The 21178-nt window shown below is 38.0% G+C and overlaps 1 protein-coding gene across 7 annotated transcripts in view; it reads right to left on the bottom strand.

Moving 5' to 3' along the window:
* The window catches only part of LOC123514240 (ATP-binding cassette sub-family C member 4-like), a 221907-nt gene that overhangs the window by 18296 nt on the left and 182433 nt on the right, over positions 1–21178 (bottom strand). For all 7 annotated transcript variants that reach the window (XM_045271971.1, XM_045271969.1, XM_045271970.1 and 4 more), the window contains 7 exons: positions 15448–15647; positions 14527–14672; positions 13248–13394; positions 12527–12606; positions 1412–1562; positions 943–1049; positions 421–541 (listed from right to left, as the gene is read on the bottom strand). In XM_045271971.1, coding sequence (XP_045127906.1) covers positions 421–541; positions 943–1049; positions 1412–1562; positions 12527–12606; positions 13248–13394; positions 14527–14672; positions 15448–15647 — 952 coding nt within the window. The remainder of the gene's footprint in view (positions 1–420; positions 542–942; positions 1050–1411; positions 1563–12526; positions 12607–13247; positions 13395–14526; positions 14673–15447; positions 15648–21178) is intronic.

The raw sequence follows: 21178 nt of genomic DNA on the forward strand, positions 1-21178 counted from the left end.
TTTGTTAAATTTTCTTATACAATTAAGCATAATCTCCAATGCCATACACAGCTCTGGAAGGCACCATACTACAAGGAACTGCTGATTTAATGAATAATAATAAAAAAAAAAAAAATAGTGCTATTGCTGTTTTAATTGCTTCAATACTGGGTTGCATTTTTATCATGAGTTTTGGGTATGATTAAACAGTTTTATTTACATTAGGATGGGTCTATGGAAGTAAGATTAATGGCTAGAGTCTTCACTATTTTAATCCTCACATGAGTTTCTGAAGCTGTAAAAAATCGCCAAATAGTAAGCAGAATAAACATGAAAACGTCATGGTACTGAAGAGGATGACCAAGATTGTTTCTTGTCCAAAATGCAAATGTGCTGTGCCTGCCTCTTCCAGTGAGTTGTGAAGAGTGAAACAAGACTTACCTGGGAGTGCCATAAAGCTGTAGGTGACCATACTGATGTAGATGCAGGACAGCCAATCCAGGCAGATGCCAAACCATCGTGTGGTGCAAAGGAAAAGGAACCAGGCTGAAGAATGGAGGTCCTGTAGAGACATCAAACATTATTGGTACATAGCATTACTCAAGAGTGCTTGTGATTGGGAGGAGAAATCTGCTTATCATTGTCAGATGCATTTCATTACCTTAAAATATGATAATGTTTTTTCTTTTAATGTAAAAGAGCCATTGGTAAGAGAGAGAGAGAGAGAGAACCAGTTCCCAAACAGTATTTGGGAGTGAGTTAACTGTGTGAACACATTCATTCGTTTAAGTGTGATGTAAATAGGTTTAGGGTTAATCATGGTACAAGTGGTTAGACATATTTGGGAGTTAGCAACAATGGAAAACATGAGGGAGCAAGGTTAGCAGCAGGAGGGGCAGTCTGTTTGTTGTTATGGCCAAGACCAATAAAATTGCACTGTGTGTGTTGAAGAGTTGGTCTCACCTGGTGGCTGTCAAATTCATCCATAAATGTCTGCTGCATCTCGAAGGCCCTGATGGTGGTGAGGCCCTGTAGGGACGTGCTCAAATGGGTGAACACTGGGCTCCGGGCTGCAAAAAAAGTAAAAAAAGTTAACCTTTATACTCTTTAGACTTTGTTTTTCTACACAGCTGACACATGGTGGAGAATGTCAGATTATGTAACAATGTAAAACTATTACAGATTTGCTAAACAAATCTCTCAATGTGCTCCAATAAAAGAAAAACTTGAAATGATAATCAAGATATAAGAAAATACTTTATTGTTTCCTTATCTTCAATACTGTGATGTAAAGGCAGTTTGTCTTGCATAAAATTATGTTCCAAGATATCAAATAACAACATGAAATGTTAAACTGACAATGCTACCACACTTGTTTGGGGAAAAGCCAGATGTATGAAAAATAGGAATGTCACGGGGAACCACGACTTACTGATTCCTTCAAGACGTTTCACGTCACGAGCTGAGCAGAGGTAGAAACGGCGGAGATACACAAAGATCATACCCAGGAACACTGTTGGTATCAACAACCACACATTCACCAGTGCAATGATGATGATAATGCCCAGAAAGTTCAGGAAAATCTGTAAATTACATAAAATACACATTCAAGAACACATTCCTTTTTTACTTAAATGATCTACCTAAGCTTGCATGTCAGCATAATGGATAGTCAAGACAAGACTATTACTCTTCTACTCATCTAAAGAGAAATGCATCAGGAAGCAACACATCATTTCTGGCTAAAGCAAAATAATCAAGTGTGATGAAGTATTGGTGCTCTGATTGTGAAACATACATGTTGATGAAGCATTGTATACCAAAATTAAATGTTGTTCTAGGTTGGGATCAGATAATTCATGCATTGAAAGTAAAGGTTGCTCATCACTAATCTGGCATCAGATGGACTTGTAAGGTGCAAGATTAAGGATTTTGCTCAATTTCATGGAGGTTAGATTAAAATATACTTAATCTAACAGTTAACTACCTCATCCTAGGTTTAAAATACAGACTAGATGGCTCTGCACATAAAAAGCAGCCTTCCTACCATTATTTTTTAGCTAAAACAACATATTAACTGAAGAGAAATCATAATGTGTAAAATCTCCACACCCTCCTTGTTTCTACATTTTTCATAACACTCCCTATCAGCTAAATCTACTCCCCCCCCCTCCTCTCTCTCTCTCTCTCCCTCTCTCTCTCTCTCTCTCTCTCTCTCTCATATACACACACACAGTCAGGATGGTATTAATAGTATATAGTACAATGTAACACACACACACACACACTTATCAGTCTACTGTGAGGTACTTTATCAAAGGCCTTTCTCAAGTCCAGGTAGATAGCATCCACCCATCCCTCTCTATGTTGTAGTATGTCAGTCACTTGAATAAAAACATAATAAATTGGATACGCACGATCTTCCTTTTCTGAAACCAAACTGTCTTTCACTCAGAATGTTTTCACTTTCTAGATACTCACTCCACTTAGCTTTAATTACTTCTTCACATACCTTGCACAATATACTAGTCAACGATACTGGTCTATAATTTAGCGGTTCCATTCTACTACCATTCTTAGTATATAGGCACAATGTCAGCTCTTTTCCACTCTTTCGGGACTAATCCTGTTCGTATGGAGGTTTCCACAATATCAAATACAGGGTTCAACAATTGATCCTTACATTCATTTAGCAACCTCCCAGATATGCCATCAGGCCCCATTGATTTATTAATATCCAGATTGCTTATAATTATCCTTATATCTTCCTTAGTAACCATTATGTCCTGCATTTGCTTTATTTCCGTAGGCCTTCCTCCCATAAAATGCTCCTCCTTTGTAAACACTTTCCAAAAGTTGTCGTTCAGCTATATCTCCAGCATCCTCATATACTTCTTCCCCATTTTTTACCTTTACTATTGCCTCCCTTATATTTAGTTTTCCATTTATGAATTTGTAAAACATTTTTGGGTCACTGTCACAGTTTTCCACCACCCTCTGTTCATATTCCTTCTGTGCTGTTCTCCTTACTTCAACATATCTATCCCCTGCTGTTTTGTAAACTTCTCTTGATAATACATCACTGTTTTTCTTAAGTTTCTTCCATGCCTTTTCTTTGTTCTTTTTGCTTCTTCACAATTTCTATTAAACCACTGTTTATTATTTAAAGTCCTCTTTCTGTGATATGGCACAAACTTTTTCACAGCAGAGTTATACAAATCCATAAATTTATCGTATTTCAATTGCATATCCCTTTCCTGGTATACCACGGACCAGTCAATTTCATTAAAGAACTCCCTTATATGGTTATAATTTGCCCTAATATAATTTAATTTTTCCTCCTGTGTTCCACAATCTTATTCGTGCTTAATTCCGTATCCAGCTCAAAGCTTAGGACATCATGATCGCTTCTCCCAAGGGACATTCATGTTCAATTTCCTCTTTTAGAGATGCCCTGGTAAATACCAAATCCAACCTTGCTGCAACATCTTGTCCCCTGCACCTTGTTGGTGATCTCACCCACTGTGTCATCAAGTTATTTGTTGCTACCTTTAACAATTCCTCTGCCCACTCACCACCGTTCACCACTTCGTAGTCTTCCCACACTATTTCTTTGCAATTAAAGTCTCCAACTATCATCACTCTATCCTTTCTGATGAGTTCTTGCTTCATTCTGTCTAGAGTATTTCTCATCACCATTTTATACTGTTCATATTCCCAAGCACTGGTTCTGGTTGGTATGTATACTGTTATAAAATTAATGTCCCTCTTGCCATCTGTTATAAGCATACTTATCACTTCCTCATTTCTCTTACTATAGTTCACCTCCTTCACTATCAGATCTTCCTTAGTAAGAACCATTATACCACCACCTCCCTTATTTTTTCTATCATTTCTCCATACTTTGTAGTGTTTTACAACAAACCAGTCTAGTCTTATTTTGGGCCTTAGCTTTGTTTCCACTACACACATTATGTCCGGGTGTGTGTGTGTGTGTGTATTCACCTAGTTGTAATTTTACAGGGCCTGGGTATCATACTCGTGTGGCCCCGTCTCCATATCTACACACATCCAACTTTCCTTTAAAACTATGCACACTCCTCCCTGACACCACCTCCTCACTCAAACCATTCCACACCTCCACACATCTTTGTGGGAAACTATATTTCTTCACATCCTTCAAGCATATTCCCTTGGCTATTTTTTTACTATGCGATCTCGTAGTTCTATTTAAGTTTTCCTCTCTCAACATCATTTGCTCATTATCCACTTCATCCAGTCCGTTCAACAGTTTATAAACCTGTATTAAATCTCCTCTTTCTCTTTTTTGTTCCAAGGTAAGCAAATTCATTTCTTTTAATCTCTCCTCATAGGTCATTTCTGCCAATTCCGGAACCATTTTTGTTGCCATTCTCTGCAATCTCTCCAACTTCCTTATATGCTTCTTTTTATAAGGGGACCAAACCACTCCAGCATATTCCAATCTTGGTCTAATTACCGTACTAATTAATTTCATCATCATATCTTTATCCATATAATGGAAGGCTAATCCAATATTTCTTATCAAATTATACGTTTCTCCAAACATCTTATCAATATGAGCCTCAAACTGCCCATGGTCTTGTATTATCACTCCCAAATCCTTTTCCCTTTCCACCTTTTTCAACACTACTTCTTCACCCATCTTATATGACCCTCTTGGCCGTCTTCCACTCTTCTCCATCTCCATCACATGACTTTTGCTCAGATTAAATTCCATTTCCCACCTCTTGCTCCACTCCCAAATCTTATCCAGATTTGCCTGTAAAATTTCACAATCTTCTTCACTCTTCACACACCTACACAACTTCGCATCATCCATAAACAAATTAATATAACTGTTTACTCCTCTGGCATGTCATTAATATATACAAGGAAAAGTATTGGTGCCAGCACTGAGCCTTGTGGGACTCCACTCTCCACCACCAACCAGTCCGACTTTGCATCCCTTATCACCGTTCTCATCTCCCTCCATCTCAAGTAGTTTTCCATCCACTTTAACACTTTTCCTTTCAGTCCTCCATAAATCTCTAATTTCCATAGCAGTCTCATGTGAGGTACCTTGTCAAAAGCTTTCTTTAAATCCAAATATACACAGTCCATCCATCCCTCTCTCTCTTGTATTTTGTCAACCACTCTTGAATAAAAGCTCAGTAGATTTGTTACACATGACCTCCCTTTCCTAAAGCCAAATTGATGATCCGATAATAACTTATGATCCTCCAGGAACTGTATCCAATATTTCTTTATCACCCTCTCACAAATCTTACCGACCACACTTGTTAGAGACACAGGTCTATAGTTAAGAGGCTCTTCCTTCCTGCCTCCCTAATAAATGGGCACCACTTCAGCTCTTTTCCACTCCACCGGTACTTCCCCTGTTTCTAATGAGCACCTTATAATATCATATAATGGATCAATCAATTCTTCTCTACACTCCTTCAATAATTTTTCTGAAACTTCATCTGGTCCCATCGCTTTATCATCTTTAAGTTCCTCCAACATTTTATATAACTCTTTTTTAGGTATCTTAATGTCATCCATGTGCACATTTCCAATGTGTGTGTGTGTGTGTGTGTGTGTGTATTTACCTAGTTGTATTTACCTAGTTGTAGTTTTACAGGGCCTGGGCTTTATGCTCGTGTGGCCCCGTCTCCATATCTACACTTATCCAATCTTACTTTAAAAGTGTGCACTCTTTGCAGACACTACTTCTTCATCTAAACTGTTCCACGTCTCAATACATCTCTGCGGGAAACTATATTTTTTAATATCTCTCAGACATCTTCCCTTTCTCAGCTTTTTACTATGCGATCTTGTGCTTGATGTCATATTCTTCTCTCAAGATCAGTTTCTCATTATCCACTTGGTCCATTCCGTTGATCAATTTATAGACTTGTATCAGGTCTCCTCTCTCCTTCTTTGTTCCAAGGTTGGTAGATCCATAGCCTTTAGTCTCTCCTCATATGTCATCCTTCAAGTTCTGGGACCATTCTTGTAGCCATTTTTGTAGCCTCTCCAATTTTCTTATGTGTTTCTTTTTATGAGGGTCCACACTACTCCTGCATATTCCAATCTAGGTCTTATTATAGTATTTATCAATTTCTTCATCATTTCTTTGTCCATGTAGTGAAATGCTACTCCAATATTCCTCAGCAAATTATATGTTTCTCTAAAAATTCTATCAATATGGCTTACTGGTTGATTGTTTTCTTCCATCGTCACTCCTAAGTCCTTTTCCTTTTACTTTCTCCAGTTCTACACCATCTCCCATCTTATAGATTCCCACAGGTCGTCTTTCACTCTTTCCCATTTCCATGACATGGCTTTTGTTCACATTGAATTCCATTTCCCACTTCTTACTCCATTCCCAGATCTTATTTAGGTCTTCTTGCAGTATTTCACAATCCTCCTTTTGCTTTATAACTCTGCACAGTTTCGTATCATCCAAAACAAATTTATGTAGCTGTTCACTCCTTCTGGCATGTCGTTAATATAAATGAGGAAAAGTATTGGTGCCAATACTGACCCTGTGGCACTCCGCTTTCTACTGCTCTCCACTTGGACTTCATATCTTTAACTACTGTCCTTATTTCTCTCCCCCTCAAATAATTTTCTATCCATCTCAATGTGCTTCCTTTAAGCCACCCTTCTCCTCTAACTTCCACAGTAATCTTGCGTGTGGCACTTTGTCAAACGCCTTTTTAAATCAAGTAGATGCAGTCAACCCATCCTCTCTCTCTTGTACTCTATCAACTATTCTAGAATAGAAACTCAATAAATTAGTTACACAAGACCGTTCTTTTCTAAAACCAAATTGGCTATTTGATATTAATTTGTTGTCTTCAAGGAACTCGATCCATTGTTTCTTTATTATTCTTTCACACATCTTGCATATTACACTAGTTAGTGATACCGGTCTGTAATTTAAAGGTTCTTCTTTCCTTCCACTCTTATATATGGGAACCACCTCAGCTCTTTTCCATTCTACTGGCACTGTTCCATTTTCTATTGAGCATTTTATGATGTTGTATATAGGACTTGCTAGTTCTTCCGTACATTCTTTCAGTATTCTGCCTGAGACTTCATCCGGACCCATTGCCTTCTCTTCATCGAGTTCCTTCATTAACTCTTTTATTTCAAGCTTGGTTACTTTAATCTCTTTCATATAGATTGTCTCTCTATTACCCTGTGGCCTCTCTAATTTGGATTCTTTAGTAAAGACCTCCTGGAATTTTTTATTTAATAGTTCTGCCATACTTTTTGGGTCTTCCACCATCCCGTTCTCTCCTTTTAACTTTTGTATTGTTTCTTTTTGCCTAATTTTTCCATTTATGAATCTATAGAACAATTTTGGTGTGTGTGTGTGTGTGTGTGTGTGTGTGTGTGTGTGTGTGTGTGTGTGTGTGTGTGTGTGTGTGTGTGTGTGTGTGTGTTTCTCAGATAATCCTGAGAAACAGCCATGACCATAGGCCTGCATAAGATGACAGACTGCTTCTCAATGTGCACACCACGCCTATGCTGCCCCGTGTTACTATGCCCTGCGTCTGCCCTGCTCTGCGTCTCAATGTGCTCCCGGCCTTAAAGCAGGGAAATGATTATAACAGATGGCAGTACAAAGATGCTAGAAATGAATATATTAGAGTAAGGAGAGAGGAAGAAAGAAACTTTGAGAAAGATGTAGTGGATAAAAGCAAAGATGAACCCAAACTTTTCTACAAGTTTATAAACGGCAAAACAAAGAATAAGAAAACAATTGAAAAAATAATTAAAGAAGGGAAGACATACCAAACAGAGAAGGAAATGTGTGAAATAATGAATTAGAGCATCAAAACGGTATTCACTGCAGAAGATGATTTCACAGAACCTAACAGGACATTGGATTGCCAAGGATTACAGGAGATTGCAATGCACAAAGAAGAAATTGGAAGATTACTGGACAAGTTGGAAGTCAGAAAAGCAATGGGACCAGATGGTGTATCAGGCTGGATGTTAAAAGAATGTAAAGAGCAATTACTGGATCCAATTTGGGAAATAATTACAAGTTCAATAAATGAAGGGAAAGTTCCACTAGAGTGGAAGAGAGCCAACGTAATATCGATATTTAAAGGAGGAAAGGCAACTGAACCACTAAACTACAGACCAGTGTCACTTACAAGTGTCGTAGGGAAGCTATGTGAAATAATTATCAAAGAAAAATGGGTTAAATTTCTAGAAGAGGAGCAAGTCATATCAAACAGACAATTTGGGTTCAGGACAGGGCGGTCATGTGTATCAAACTTATCAAGCTTCTCCTTGAGTTATTGCAGAACTTGAAAACAGATGGATGGGTAGACACAGTATACCTGGACATTAAAAAGGCTTCTGATAAAGTCCCACACAGAAGACTTCTTTGGAAACTAGAGTACATACGAGGACTGCGTGGAACCTTGCTCAAATGGATAAGAGATTATTTGAAGGATAGGGAAATGAGAACTGTGATCTTGGGGTAAAGTAACTAGCGGAATGCCACAAGGGTCAGTGTTAGCCCCCATTATGTTTCAAGTTTATGTAAATGACATTTACATTCGGATAAACAGTTATATAAATTTATTCGCTGATGATGCAAAGTTGCTAAGTTATCAAAACCAGAGAGGACTGTCTGCCTTTGCAGGAAGATTTAAACAAGCTCTATGAATGGAGCAAGAAGTGGAAATTGGAGTTTAATGCCAAGAAATGCCACATAATGGAACTAGGAAAGAGTAAGAGAAGACCAGTATGGAACTATTTGATGGGAGAGGAGCAAATAATGAAGACTAAAGAGGAAAAAAAATCTTGGAGTGATCATACAAGAAAATCTGAGCTGTGATAAACACTTAAGCAAGATATTTGGACTATCATATAAGATGTTGACTAATATAAAAGTGGCATTTCATTACATGGATAAAGATATGATGAAAAAAATCATCGCAAGCATGATATGCCCAACTCTAAAAAGGATATAAGAAAATTGGAAAGGATACAGAAGATTGCTGCAAAGATGGTGCTAGAATTAAAGGACCTCACATATGAAGAACAACTGAAGGAAATGGGACTGCCAACCTTACAAGATAGAAGAGAATGTGGGGACCTAATAACAATGTATAAGACAGTAAATGATATTGAAAAGATGCTGTTGATGGAAGAAGATGGAAGGACAAGAGGACATGAAAAGAAGATCAGAATGAGGCAGTGTGTGAAGGATATTGAAAAATACAGTTTTCCACACAGAACGGTAGAAAAATGGAATGCATTGGAAAATGGAATTGTCACAGGACATAGTGTGCACAACTTTAAAGAAATCTATATAAATGGAGATATGGAGACAGGACACTATGAGCCCTGCTCGAACCTTGTACAATACAACTAGGTAAATACACACATGGGAAGCTGTACTGGGAGGATGTGCACATGGAGTTCCCAGTGGAACACACTCCAACAGGTGTTGGAACCTGACCTAAACCATATGTACAGGGGGGAAAGGGGGCCATAGGGTTCTCCTGTCTCCAAAATAAACAAGATTTGGGTACTGTATAGAGCAGGGACTGGAGGGAGAAGTGGAACTAGGTGGCACTGCCACGTTTTGAAAACCAAAGGTTTATTCAAATACCAATTGGCCTGAAGAGACTGCGTGATGATAATACGGACAAGGAATTTTCATGATGTAGAGGGGAAAGAGGTAATATGAGAAGGCTGATAAACGTGAAAAGGGAGATAAAATACAGGCAATCCCTGCTTAATGAACGTTCACACAACGAAATTTCGCTACAACAAACGTTTCCTTTTACTACCATCTGCTCGTTTAACGAACACCAAACTTGCTTTAACGAAATCTTATCCAGGTAATGTTTTCCAAGTTTGACAGGCTTTTGAATACACCAGCACCTCTCGTGGACAAAACACGCACCACTCACTCCCCCTAGTTCAAAACAATAACGGCATCAGCAGCAGTTTTCTCTCATTCAACATGCCACCAAAACGCCCTGCAATGTCGCCTAGCGTTGCTAAGAACACCAGGAAGTCTCTTACTCTCGAAGTGAAGCTGGATATTATTCACAGACACAAGAGAGGCGAGAAAACTAATAGCATTGCTTGCCACCATGGCTTGACTCCATCTACTGTTTCTACTATTTTCAAGTCAGGAGACTCTATTAAGAAGGCTGGTGAGATCATATCTTCCTTGCAAGGTAAAAGAATCACCTAAATTCGTGACTCTACAATGGATAAAATGGAAAGCCTTGTGGAAATGTGGTACATAAGTTTTGTATGCGGTACAATGATGCGCCTTTTGTTTACATTCCACAGGTTGCCAGCTAGGATATTTCCCGCTCCACTCTCCCTTCCTTCATAAATTGAAGATCAACAACATTATAAAGTTACTTACATACATACATTAGTGTACATTATAATGACCTAAATTAAACTGCCTAAATGTTTAACTTCATAATTTTTACTTTCATTAAACCTTTCACTATACTATGATGCACTCTCGCTTTCAAAGGAAGTTCAAGTCAGGGGTTAAACTTGTTATAATTGGTTCGCTTAATGAAAATTCGCTTAACGATGGTTTTTTAGGAGCATAACCCGTTCGTTAAGGGGGTTGCCTGTACATGAAGGAAGTGACCTCGTGTGGTGGAGAAACAAGATAAGTTAATAAAAGAAATCAATTAACTAAAAGTGATATTAGAAGAATGTGAGAAAGTAAAAGAAATAAATCAAGAGATGAAGGCGGAAATGCAAGAGATAAAGAAACAAAACTACATACTAATGGCTACATGTTGCAATTATGAAGAATCCTTAAAGAGCCTACAGAAAAAATAAATACAGGATGGGTAGGAAAAAGTAGAGCATGGAAAGGGTGAAATCAAATTGGAGGAATTACAAAATGCCTGGAAAAAGGAACAGAAAGAGGAAAAATCTATTGACCGCGTTTGTTATTGTAAAAAAAAAAAAAAAAAAATTTGTTTGTAATTCAAATCATTCGTACTCCAAGGTACCACTGTATATGTAAATGACATACAGAATAGGGTAACCAGTTATATCAATTTGTTTGCTGATGATGCAAAATTGCTAAGAGTAATCAAGATGCTACTGCAAGAGGATATAAACAAAATTTATGAATGGAATAAGAAATAGAAGTTAGAATTCAGTGCCAAGAAGTGTCACGTAATGGAATTAGGAAAGAGTAAGAGAAGACTGATATGGAACTATCTGATGGGAGAGGAACAAATAATGAAGACTAAAGAAGAAAAGATCTGGGAGTGGTTGTACAAGAAAATCTGAACCCTGAAAAACACTTAAGTAAGATATTTTGAATCAGCATATAAAATGTTGACTAATATCAGAGTGGCATTTCAGTACTTGGATAAAGACATGATGAAAAAAATTATTATGAGCATGATACATCCAAAGTAGAAGTATGTGGCAGTGGTGTGGTTGTTGAGATTAAAAAAGATATAAGAAAATTAGAACAGATCCAGAGGACAGCTACACAGATGATGCTGGAAATAAAGAACCTAACATATGAAAAAAAGCTGAAGGAAATGGGACTGCCAACCTTACAAGATAGAAGAGAATAAGGAGACATAATAACAATGTATAAAATAGTAAATGACACTGAAAAAATAGACAAGGAAGACCTGGTGGTAGTGACAGAAGAAGCTAGAAAGACAAGAGGACATGGAAAGAACATTTGGATGAGGCAGTGTGAAGGATATTGGAAAATACAGTTTTCCACATAGAACGGTGGAAAAGTGGAATGCATTGAGCGATGAAGTTGTTACAGCACATAATGTGCATAACTTTAAAGAAAAGTTGGATAAATTGAGACCTGGAGACAGAACAATATGAGCCATGTACAATAAAACTAGGTAAATACACACACACACACACAGGACACAAGTAGCTTGGAACTAAGAGAGGTGGTAGTGAGAGGGTAGCATTCCCTTGGGTTTATGGATTAGTTACTGGAGAGTGAGGGAAAGATGAAAGAAGCTGTTTTGCCAACACAATTTCAACAAATAAGTGATAAATATCAGGAGTTTTAATGTTTATTTAAAAAAATCTACACTTTCAGAGAGAGAGAGAGAGAGAGAGAGAGAGAGAGAGAGAGAGAGAGAGAGAGAGAGAGAGAGAGAGAGAGAGAGAGAAAGAGAGAAAGAAAGAGAGAGAGAGAGAGAGAGAGAGAGAGGGGGGGGAGGGGGGACATACATGGAGGAGAGAAGCAGGTGGTATAAGAAATGTAGAAACCAGGAGGGAGTGGAGATGGGGAGGTGGATCCAGAGTAATGTCAGGAAATAAAGTGTGGCTTAATTTACTCATTACAATTTCTGGCCAGTGATACCTATTTACCTAATAAAATCCCTCTAGTTGACATGTTGCTTTAGTTAAAAATAATGGTAGGGAGACTGCTTCACCAAGTATGGAGCTGAGTGCACATGATGACATTCAGCTGGAACTAAACATAATTACTATTGGTAGTCATACTTACCGTGATAACATCAAACATTGTGGTCGGAAGCAACTCGTCTATCTGACCCAAGTCCTTTGTAAATCTGTTAAGGATCTGACCTAAAAATGCAGAACAGAAGAGAGAGAGAGAGAGAGAGAGAGAGAGAGAGAGAGAGAGAGAGAGAGAGAGAGAGAGAGAGAGAGAGAGAGAGAGAGAGAGAGAGAGAGAGAGAAAATTACTATCAAGCATGTTGAGACAGGATTTTTCTTTTAATCTGTGAAAGATGCATAACCATTACAAAAATACATAACTAGATTTCACATCTTCAATGAGAAAAAGTCAGTTAGGGAAGGAAATAGATGACATAACCATATGGTGAGATGTAACTCATGACTGTGATGTTAAAAAGTTTGCATACCAGGTCAGTTTATCAGTGAGGCAGTAGTGCATACTCATTTTTAACAACTCTGGTAAGGGATATATTATATAGCTTGTCAACTGACTCCATGAGATGCAACTCATGACTGTGATGTTAAAAAGTTTGCATACCAGGTCAGTTTATCAGTGAGGCAGTAGTGCATACTCATTTTTAACAACTCTGGTAAGGGATATATTATATAGCTTGTCAACTGACTCCATGGCCAGGTTGATAGGGCACATTATAATTATTATATATCAGTGAAATTTAATGAACATGCAGATGATGATTCTTTTGTCATATCAATCCATATTTCAATAAAAGAAATATTTAGACACATACCAACAGGATGAGTATCAAAGAATTTGATAGGAACTCTGATGATGGCTCTGAACATGTTGTTGTGCAGTGTCTTGGAAGATTTCATGCACAATGTGAAGAATACAACAGTTCTGCATAAAGACAACAGGAAAAGACCAACTGTCATGCCTGTAGGAAGGAAAAAAGGATTTATCTGTTAGTTCACTTATCATATAATCATGCACTATAATTTGGAAATCAATAAAACATTCAAATTTTTAAAGCTTTCTATATTCTCTCCAAAACATTTCCACTTGGTCAGATATCCAAATTCAGCAATCTTTCTTCCTCCTCTATAAACTTCATACAGTCCAACACCCTGCCACTGATGGGTCTCACTTCAGGCTTAACTAATCTATTCTCTTTGGCAGAAAATTACTGACATTCCTTCTCTTCCAATCATCTTTCATACTACCTACACTAAGACATATGGTCCATATTAGCTTCAGGAGGGTTCACACATGTCAATATGCCACTGAAATTGCAAGTCATTAATAGTATCAACTGAGCCCTTCCAGTCAGAAAACGTTCACACATAGCGGCTGGGAAGTATCGGCTGGTTGGCAGGAAGTAAATGTAAACAAACAGCTATCCCACAAGACGTCTTTCTCTGGTGACAATGATGACTGCAATCAAATTAATTCTCTGTGACATCACCACATAAACAAAGTCGCAAATCGACTGAACAAGACTAATATGTTGGTCTTGTTTTGCAACTGTTTTTTTCAGTCATTAGGCACCAATATTCAGTTGGAAACTCTACCAACTTGCAATTTCAGTTGCATATTGACAAGTGTGAACCTGCCTTAAATCATTATTTATGTCTTCCTTTGCTATAACTTGGTATGTGTTACTCCCTGACCTTGACAATCCAGCAATAAGTGGTTTAAATTCTAGTGCACTGTATCATGAAACAAGCAAGCTCAGAGACAGTTGGAAATCTACCTGTCTACCACACTTGCAATCCCATATAGGGTGGCCCAGACAAAGCACCAGCACACAACCATACACATATCATTCATGTTCTTAGTCCTATAGGCCTCTAATGGAAAGGGATGGATATAAAACATTACAAATTATAAGCCATTGAAGACTATGTAATGTTCTCCCTCTTAATTGAATATTCTAAGATTATTGTGGGTATGCACCATTCAAAAGTGAGTGAATTACTTTCTAATGATATTTTCCTAAATATATAATGATCAACCATTTCAAACTGAGTATATTCCAACTAAATATTATCACATGTACCTTTACACACCTGAGTATATATAAATGTTAGTATTGGTGTCCATGTAGCCTTCAGGGACTGGTGCATTGCTGTATGAGAACACCGTGGTATTTTTTGGAATGTCCCATGTAGAAGAGTTCAACACAATTTGTGCTCTGATTTGCTCTCCATTTGCCCTGAAAAGAGTATTTGTCAGAATGCTTAAGTTTCAATATCTCATACCATTGTTCTTACACCATTTGAATTACATATACGGTCAAAAAGAGCAAAGGAAAATCTGCTACTGTATTTTTAAAGGTTGTGACAGATGAGCATTTGATGTGGTTGCATATCTTTGCTGCGGCTAGACCGTAGTCTTATTTACAATAGGACACAATGAAATCTAAGTGACTACAAACCAAATCATGGAATGCCTGTCATATTTCTTTTTACCATTAATCACTAATCTTCTCATCTGATGAAGTTTAAAACTTGGAAAACAAAAGTTAACTGCAAACCTTTGTGAGATGAACCACCAAATCATAAACACAACCTGCAGATTTTTTTTGCACTTCCAATTTACTCATTCCTTCACTTATGTGAACACTTATAATTCAGCTAACCACACCTCAACTCCAGACTTAAGAGAATTTGACTTAGAATCCAGTCATAGTAATCTGTAACCAGCTAAATATGTGTATGAAAAACATACATCCATATACCAAGACTGTCTCTCCCAATAAAGTGGTGGCCAAAACAAGGCACACAACTTTTAGTTACTCTCATTCACACCACTCCCTTAGCTTCTTGGACACTGATGGATAAGAGAATTTACTCTTCCCTTTACTTTATGTGGATCAATTGCACAATTAAGACAGTTTGGTCCAGAACAAAAGTCCTCCATAACAACTATAAAATAATTGGATAAAATTACCTTAATATCAATAGCTTTTTAATGTGACAGGTACTTACCAATATGCCAGCCAGTAGTCTATACCAGAGAAGAGAACTTGAGCAAATATGTTGATAATAATCAAAAGTGCAAATATGCACCAGCCACCTCCAGCAAGGAAGTATTTAAGATACACTTTAGCTTTGACAGAGCCGTGTGATCGAATTTCTTTATTGCCTGATGTTTCTTTTTCATTATTATTGTCATTTTTAGCTTCAATCTGAAAAATAAACAAAAAATTATTCAAATCGAGGAGCAGAATTAGATCATGAATGGGAAAGGGAAATGCTGTGGCTTAATGATGAACAAAATATTTTCAGAAGGAAAATAAAAAATTATTGCCAAATAACATGTATCAGTGTCTTGAAGGTGAATATAGTCAACCCTCGGCTATCACGACTTCAGCTATCGCGTTTTATTGCTATCACGCACCCATGAAAAGCTGCTAAAATTTCATTATTGCGACCTCAGATGCCTGTTATCGTGCGCCCAGCCATGACGTCATGGGATATCTGAGCGCTCATTGGGCAAAACCGCCTTCCCGCCAAGATGAAACACAGTCTCTGAGTGCACGTCCTCCCCACTAGACAGTGATAGTCAGATTCTACCATTTTTTTGTGCTCACAATGGCTACCAACCCTCCACACTATCCTCCAATAGATTATACAGTAATAAAAAAAAAAAAGGTAAAAATGAGGGATATTAGGAGTAAAATTTGTGGTTGCGGCACCAATAACAATTTTCACCATTAGTTGTTCAATTCGGCTATCACGTTTCTGGCTATGGCGCAGCTATTTCGGCCCCAATCGGGCGCGATAGCCCAGGGTTAAGTATATAGTGTTTTTAGAAGGATCAAGAATTATTGTTGAATAGAACATAACTATAGCAAAAAAGAATTTTAAATATTATCTTAGCTTAGGCAACATAGAAAGTATCTTCTCATGAATGTTTTGCAATGATGCAGTCAAATATATACAATGAAACCTGATACTCAAACAATGCAAAATAATACCCCACACAAACCACACATAAGGCACTCCAAATAACAAATCTTCAAATCACATCTACATCATATATATATATATATATATATATATATATATATATATATATATATATATATATATATATATATATATATATATATATATATAGTGGTACTTCGACATACGACTTTAATTCGTTCCATGATGACCGTTGTATGTAAAAAAAATCCTATATCAAATGAATTTTTCCCATAGAAATTAACGGAAATACAATCAATTCATTCTTGTGATATGAATTTATCCCCACCCCCCCCAAAAAAAAAAAAAAAATAAATAAATAACATGCTTTAAATATCAGCCAAATATAGATTTAATATAAGATAAATACAATGTTTCTTGTATGCATGATATAAATGAACTATATTGCTCAAAATAACAACTTAACCCGCAAAACTCGGGACACGTCGATAGATGTTCATCATGCAAGGCACGGGGCATGTCGATAGACGTTTAGGCTTTTTATGGCTATATTTTGGTTATTTTCTTCCCATTTTCTTTGCTTGTGAGCTGGCAACACTCATCAGGAGTAAACATATGCTCTACGTCACTGTGTCACCAACGGAAAATGGTAGGAGCAATTGACAGTGATTTCATTGCGTCTGATTCCGCAACCTCTCCCGCGCGCCTTACTTCTATACCTTGGGTCTCTCGCCATGTTACAGGGAGACAACATTTGAATGAGAGGTATCAGAACAGGAGAGAGAGAGAGAGAGAGAGAGAGAGAGAGAGAGAGAGAGAGAGAGAGAGAGAGAGAGAGAGCGAGAGCGAGAGCGAGAGAGAGAGAGAGGATACAAGGGGCCCGTTTTCTCGCGCTCTAGCCAAGGCCGCTGAACCCGATCGGACGCAAGACCATGTAAACCGATGATACTACCTCATTCAACCTGATATTTTGGTAACCATGACATCTAGACTTCTGATTTTTTGCATTGCAAAGAGGGAGAGTTGCTTGTGGGCAGAAAATCATTTGTACTCACTTGTTTATTGAATTTCTAAGTATAATCAGTATGTGAATACAGGCTATTTTGTGTGTTTCTCGCCAAACTTTTACTTTAGCTAAAAAGGTCACAAGAAGAAGAAGCGGCCAAGTTGCCGGAGTCTCCGCCGTCTGTGGCCAATCTCATCATCTGTGCTTTATTTTTTGGTATTCCATGTAAGATTTCACTTTATGCATTACAAAACAATCCTTTCTTGAGGGCAAGTTTTCTAAAAAGCTAATAGAAATGTTATTTTGTGAACATATATGCATATATAAGACAGTAACACCACCTCCAGAGGTGGTGTTCCCAGCAACCTCAGAGCAACCTCGTCTCCGTCCCTCCAAGCATTCGTGGAAGCCATTTCGCGGCAGGAGGTTGCTCTGAGGTTGTTAAAGAATCTTGGATCCAGCTCCAGGAGTGCTAGAGACAGGCGGGGAGCCAGACAATCACAGCAAAGCTGCTGCGTTCGGTCTCTCACCCGGCAAATTCAAACCCAGAAAATTCGCTAAAACGGATGTAGTTGTACATTATGCAGACTTTTGGTCTAACTTTATATAGTACGTTAAACCGGAAATTCGTTAGATGAACGTTCGTTAAGCAGAGTATTACTGTACTTTATTTAGTTTATTTGCTGGTTGGAGAGGGCCTGAGATATGAAGTGATGGGCCTCTGACTGGCCATGGCTAAGATGAAATCAAGAGAGCGCAAAGGAACCACGTCTGCACACAACAACAGCACGACAAGGAGTGAGCGAGTGGCTCGAGGCAGTGTACTACTGCCAGCCCCAGGGCGAGTCCAAGACACTTGGGAGGGGAGGTCGTGTGCATCCACCAGGACCAGCGGGAGATTCAAATGGAGACCAAATCATGCAATCGCGAGTCAAAGTCGTGTTCGGCGAAATATGGTATATTTTACCGATTCGTGTATACGCGAGATTCGTGTTCGACGAGGTATGACAGTATACCGAAGAAAAGTTAATTTTTTGATGCCAGAAAGTTTTTTTTTTCTTTTGTAGTAAAAGAATAAAACTGCAACAAGTATAAATACGTTTATTTTCGCACAAAAATATATGCATATACAAAAAGGAATTTTGGGATTGGTATAGGTGAAAATAGGGGAAAATGTGCACGAGAGGTAAGTGAAAGTAGGAGGAAATAAGCGCAAGTGGTAGGGAGGAATGAAAATTTAGAGTGGCAGCCTTGCGGTCCGTGCGTCGCTTAATCTGCATCACTCTCGGCCCAGCCGGTGTTCCCCAGCCCTAAGAAGCACAACTTCCTGCCTTTCAAAGATAAGCTTGAGCTTATACGAAAGTGTGAAGCACGTATTGTTCACAGTGTCGTTGCACTGCAAATGGGTGGCCCTAGATCAACAGTATCAATAATTTGGAAGAACAGGGACAAGTACCGCAAGACTACTGCATCATGCAAGTGTTTTCATTTACAAAAAATATACTGTACAGCACCCTAATGTGTATAATAAAGAAAAAAGGTTAGATATAAATGAAGTACTGATTTAGTCTAGATTAGTGTATTTTAAAGGTTATAGTGATGTTTTAGGGGGTCTAGGCGGGAGGTTGGTCCCTATCCCCCCTAATTCTTAAGTATCCTATGGGAAAAATTGCTCCATGATTCAAATTAACGCTGATTCAACCGATGAAAAACCGCCCTAACCCTGTCGAATTGTGAGGATCCCCTGTATATGAAGAAAGGCTGAAGGAAATGGGACTGCCAATCTTACAAGATGAAAGAGAAAGCAGGGAATCTAATAAGAATGTATAAAATAGTTAATGACATTGAAAAGATAGACAAGCAAGACCTGGTGCTGGTGGCAGATGAAACTGGAAGGACAAGAGGACATGCAAAGAAAATCAGGAAGAGGCAGTGTCTTAGTCATATTGGAAAATACAGTTTTCCACAAAGAATGGTGGAAAAATGGAATGCATTGTGTGATGAAGTTGTTACAGCTCATAATGCGTATAGCTTTAAAGGAAAATTAGATAAATGGAGAAATGGCGACAGGACACTATGAGCCCTACTCAAACAATGTACAATACAACTAGGTAAATACAATTAGGTAAACATACACATACACACACACACACACACACCAGAACCAATGCTTGGGAATATGAACAGTACCAAATGGTGATGAGAAATACTCTAGACAGAATGAAGCAAGAACTCATCAGAAAGGATAGAGTGATGATAGTCAGAGACTTTAATTGTAAAGAAATAGTGTGGGAAGACTACGAAGTGGTGAACAGTGGTGAGTGGGCAGAGGAATTGTTAAAGGTAGCAACAAATAACTTGATGACACAGTGGGTGAGATCACCAACAAGGTGCAGGGGACAAGATGTTGCAGCAAGGTTGGATTTGGTATTTACCAGGGGCATCTCTCTAAAGAGGAAATTGAACATAAATGTCCTTGGGAGAAGCGATCATGATGTCCTAAGCTTTGAGCTGGATATGGAATTAAGCACGAATAAGATTGTGGAACGCAGGGAGGAAAAATTAAATTATATTAGGGCAAATTATAACCATATAAGGGAGTTCTTTAATGAAATTGACTGGTCCGTGGTATACCAGGAAAGGGATATGCAATTGAAATACGATAAATTTATGGATTTGTATAACTCTGCTGTGAAAAAGTTTGTGCCATATTACAGAAAGAGGACTTTAAATAATAAACAGTGGTTTAATAGAAATTGTGAAGAAGCAAAAAAGAACAAAGAAAAGGCATGGAAGAAACTTAAGAAAAACAGTGATGTATTATCAAGAGAAGTTTACAAAACAGCAAGGAATAGATATGTTGAAGTAAGGAGAACAGCACAGAAGGAATATGAACAGAGGGTGGTGGAAAACTGTGATAGTGACCCAAAATGTTTTACAAATTCATAAATGGAAAACTAAATATAAGGAGGCAATAGTAAAGGTAAAAAATGGGGAAGAAGTATATGAGGATGCTGGAGATATAGCTGAAATTTTGAACGACAACTTTTGCAAAGTGTTTACAAAGGAGGAGCATTTTATGGGAGGAAGGCCTACGGAAATAAAGCAAATGCAGGACATCATGGTTACTAAGGAAGATGTAAGGAAAATTATAAGCAATCTGGATATTAATAAATCAATGGGGCCTGATGGCATATCTGGGAGGTTGCTAAATGAATGTAAGGATCAATTGTTGAACCCCGTATTTGATATTGTGGAAACCTCCATACGAACAGGATTAGTCCCGAAAGAGTGGAAAAGAGCTGACATTGTGCCTATATATAAGAATGGTAGTAGAATGGAACCGCTAAATTATAGACCAGTATCGTTGACTAGTATATTGTGCAAGGTATGTGAAGAAGTAATTAAAGCTAAGTGGAGTGAGTATCTAGAAAGTGAAAACATTCTGAGTGAAAGACAGTTTGGTTTCAGAAAAGGAAGATCGTGTATCCAATTTATTATGTTTTTATTCAAGAGTGACTGACATACTACAACATAGAGAGGGATGGGTGGATGCTATCTACCTGGACTTGAGAAAGGCCTTTGATAAAGTACCACACAATAGACTGATGTGGAAACTAAAGAAGATTGGAGGAGTAAATGATAAACTAGCAAAATGGATGGAAAATGACTTAATAGGAAGAGAAATGAGAACAGTGGTGAGAGGAAGGAAATCCGAGTGGAAGAAGGTAACCAGTGGAGTTCCACAAGGGTCAGTGATTGGTCCCATCATGTTTTTGA

The sequence above is a fragment of the Portunus trituberculatus genome, chromosome 37, assembly GCF_017591435.1.
Source record: "Portunus trituberculatus isolate SZX2019 chromosome 37, ASM1759143v1, whole genome shotgun sequence".
Classification (NCBI taxonomy): Eukaryota; Metazoa; Arthropoda; class Malacostraca; order Decapoda; family Portunidae; genus Portunus; species Portunus trituberculatus.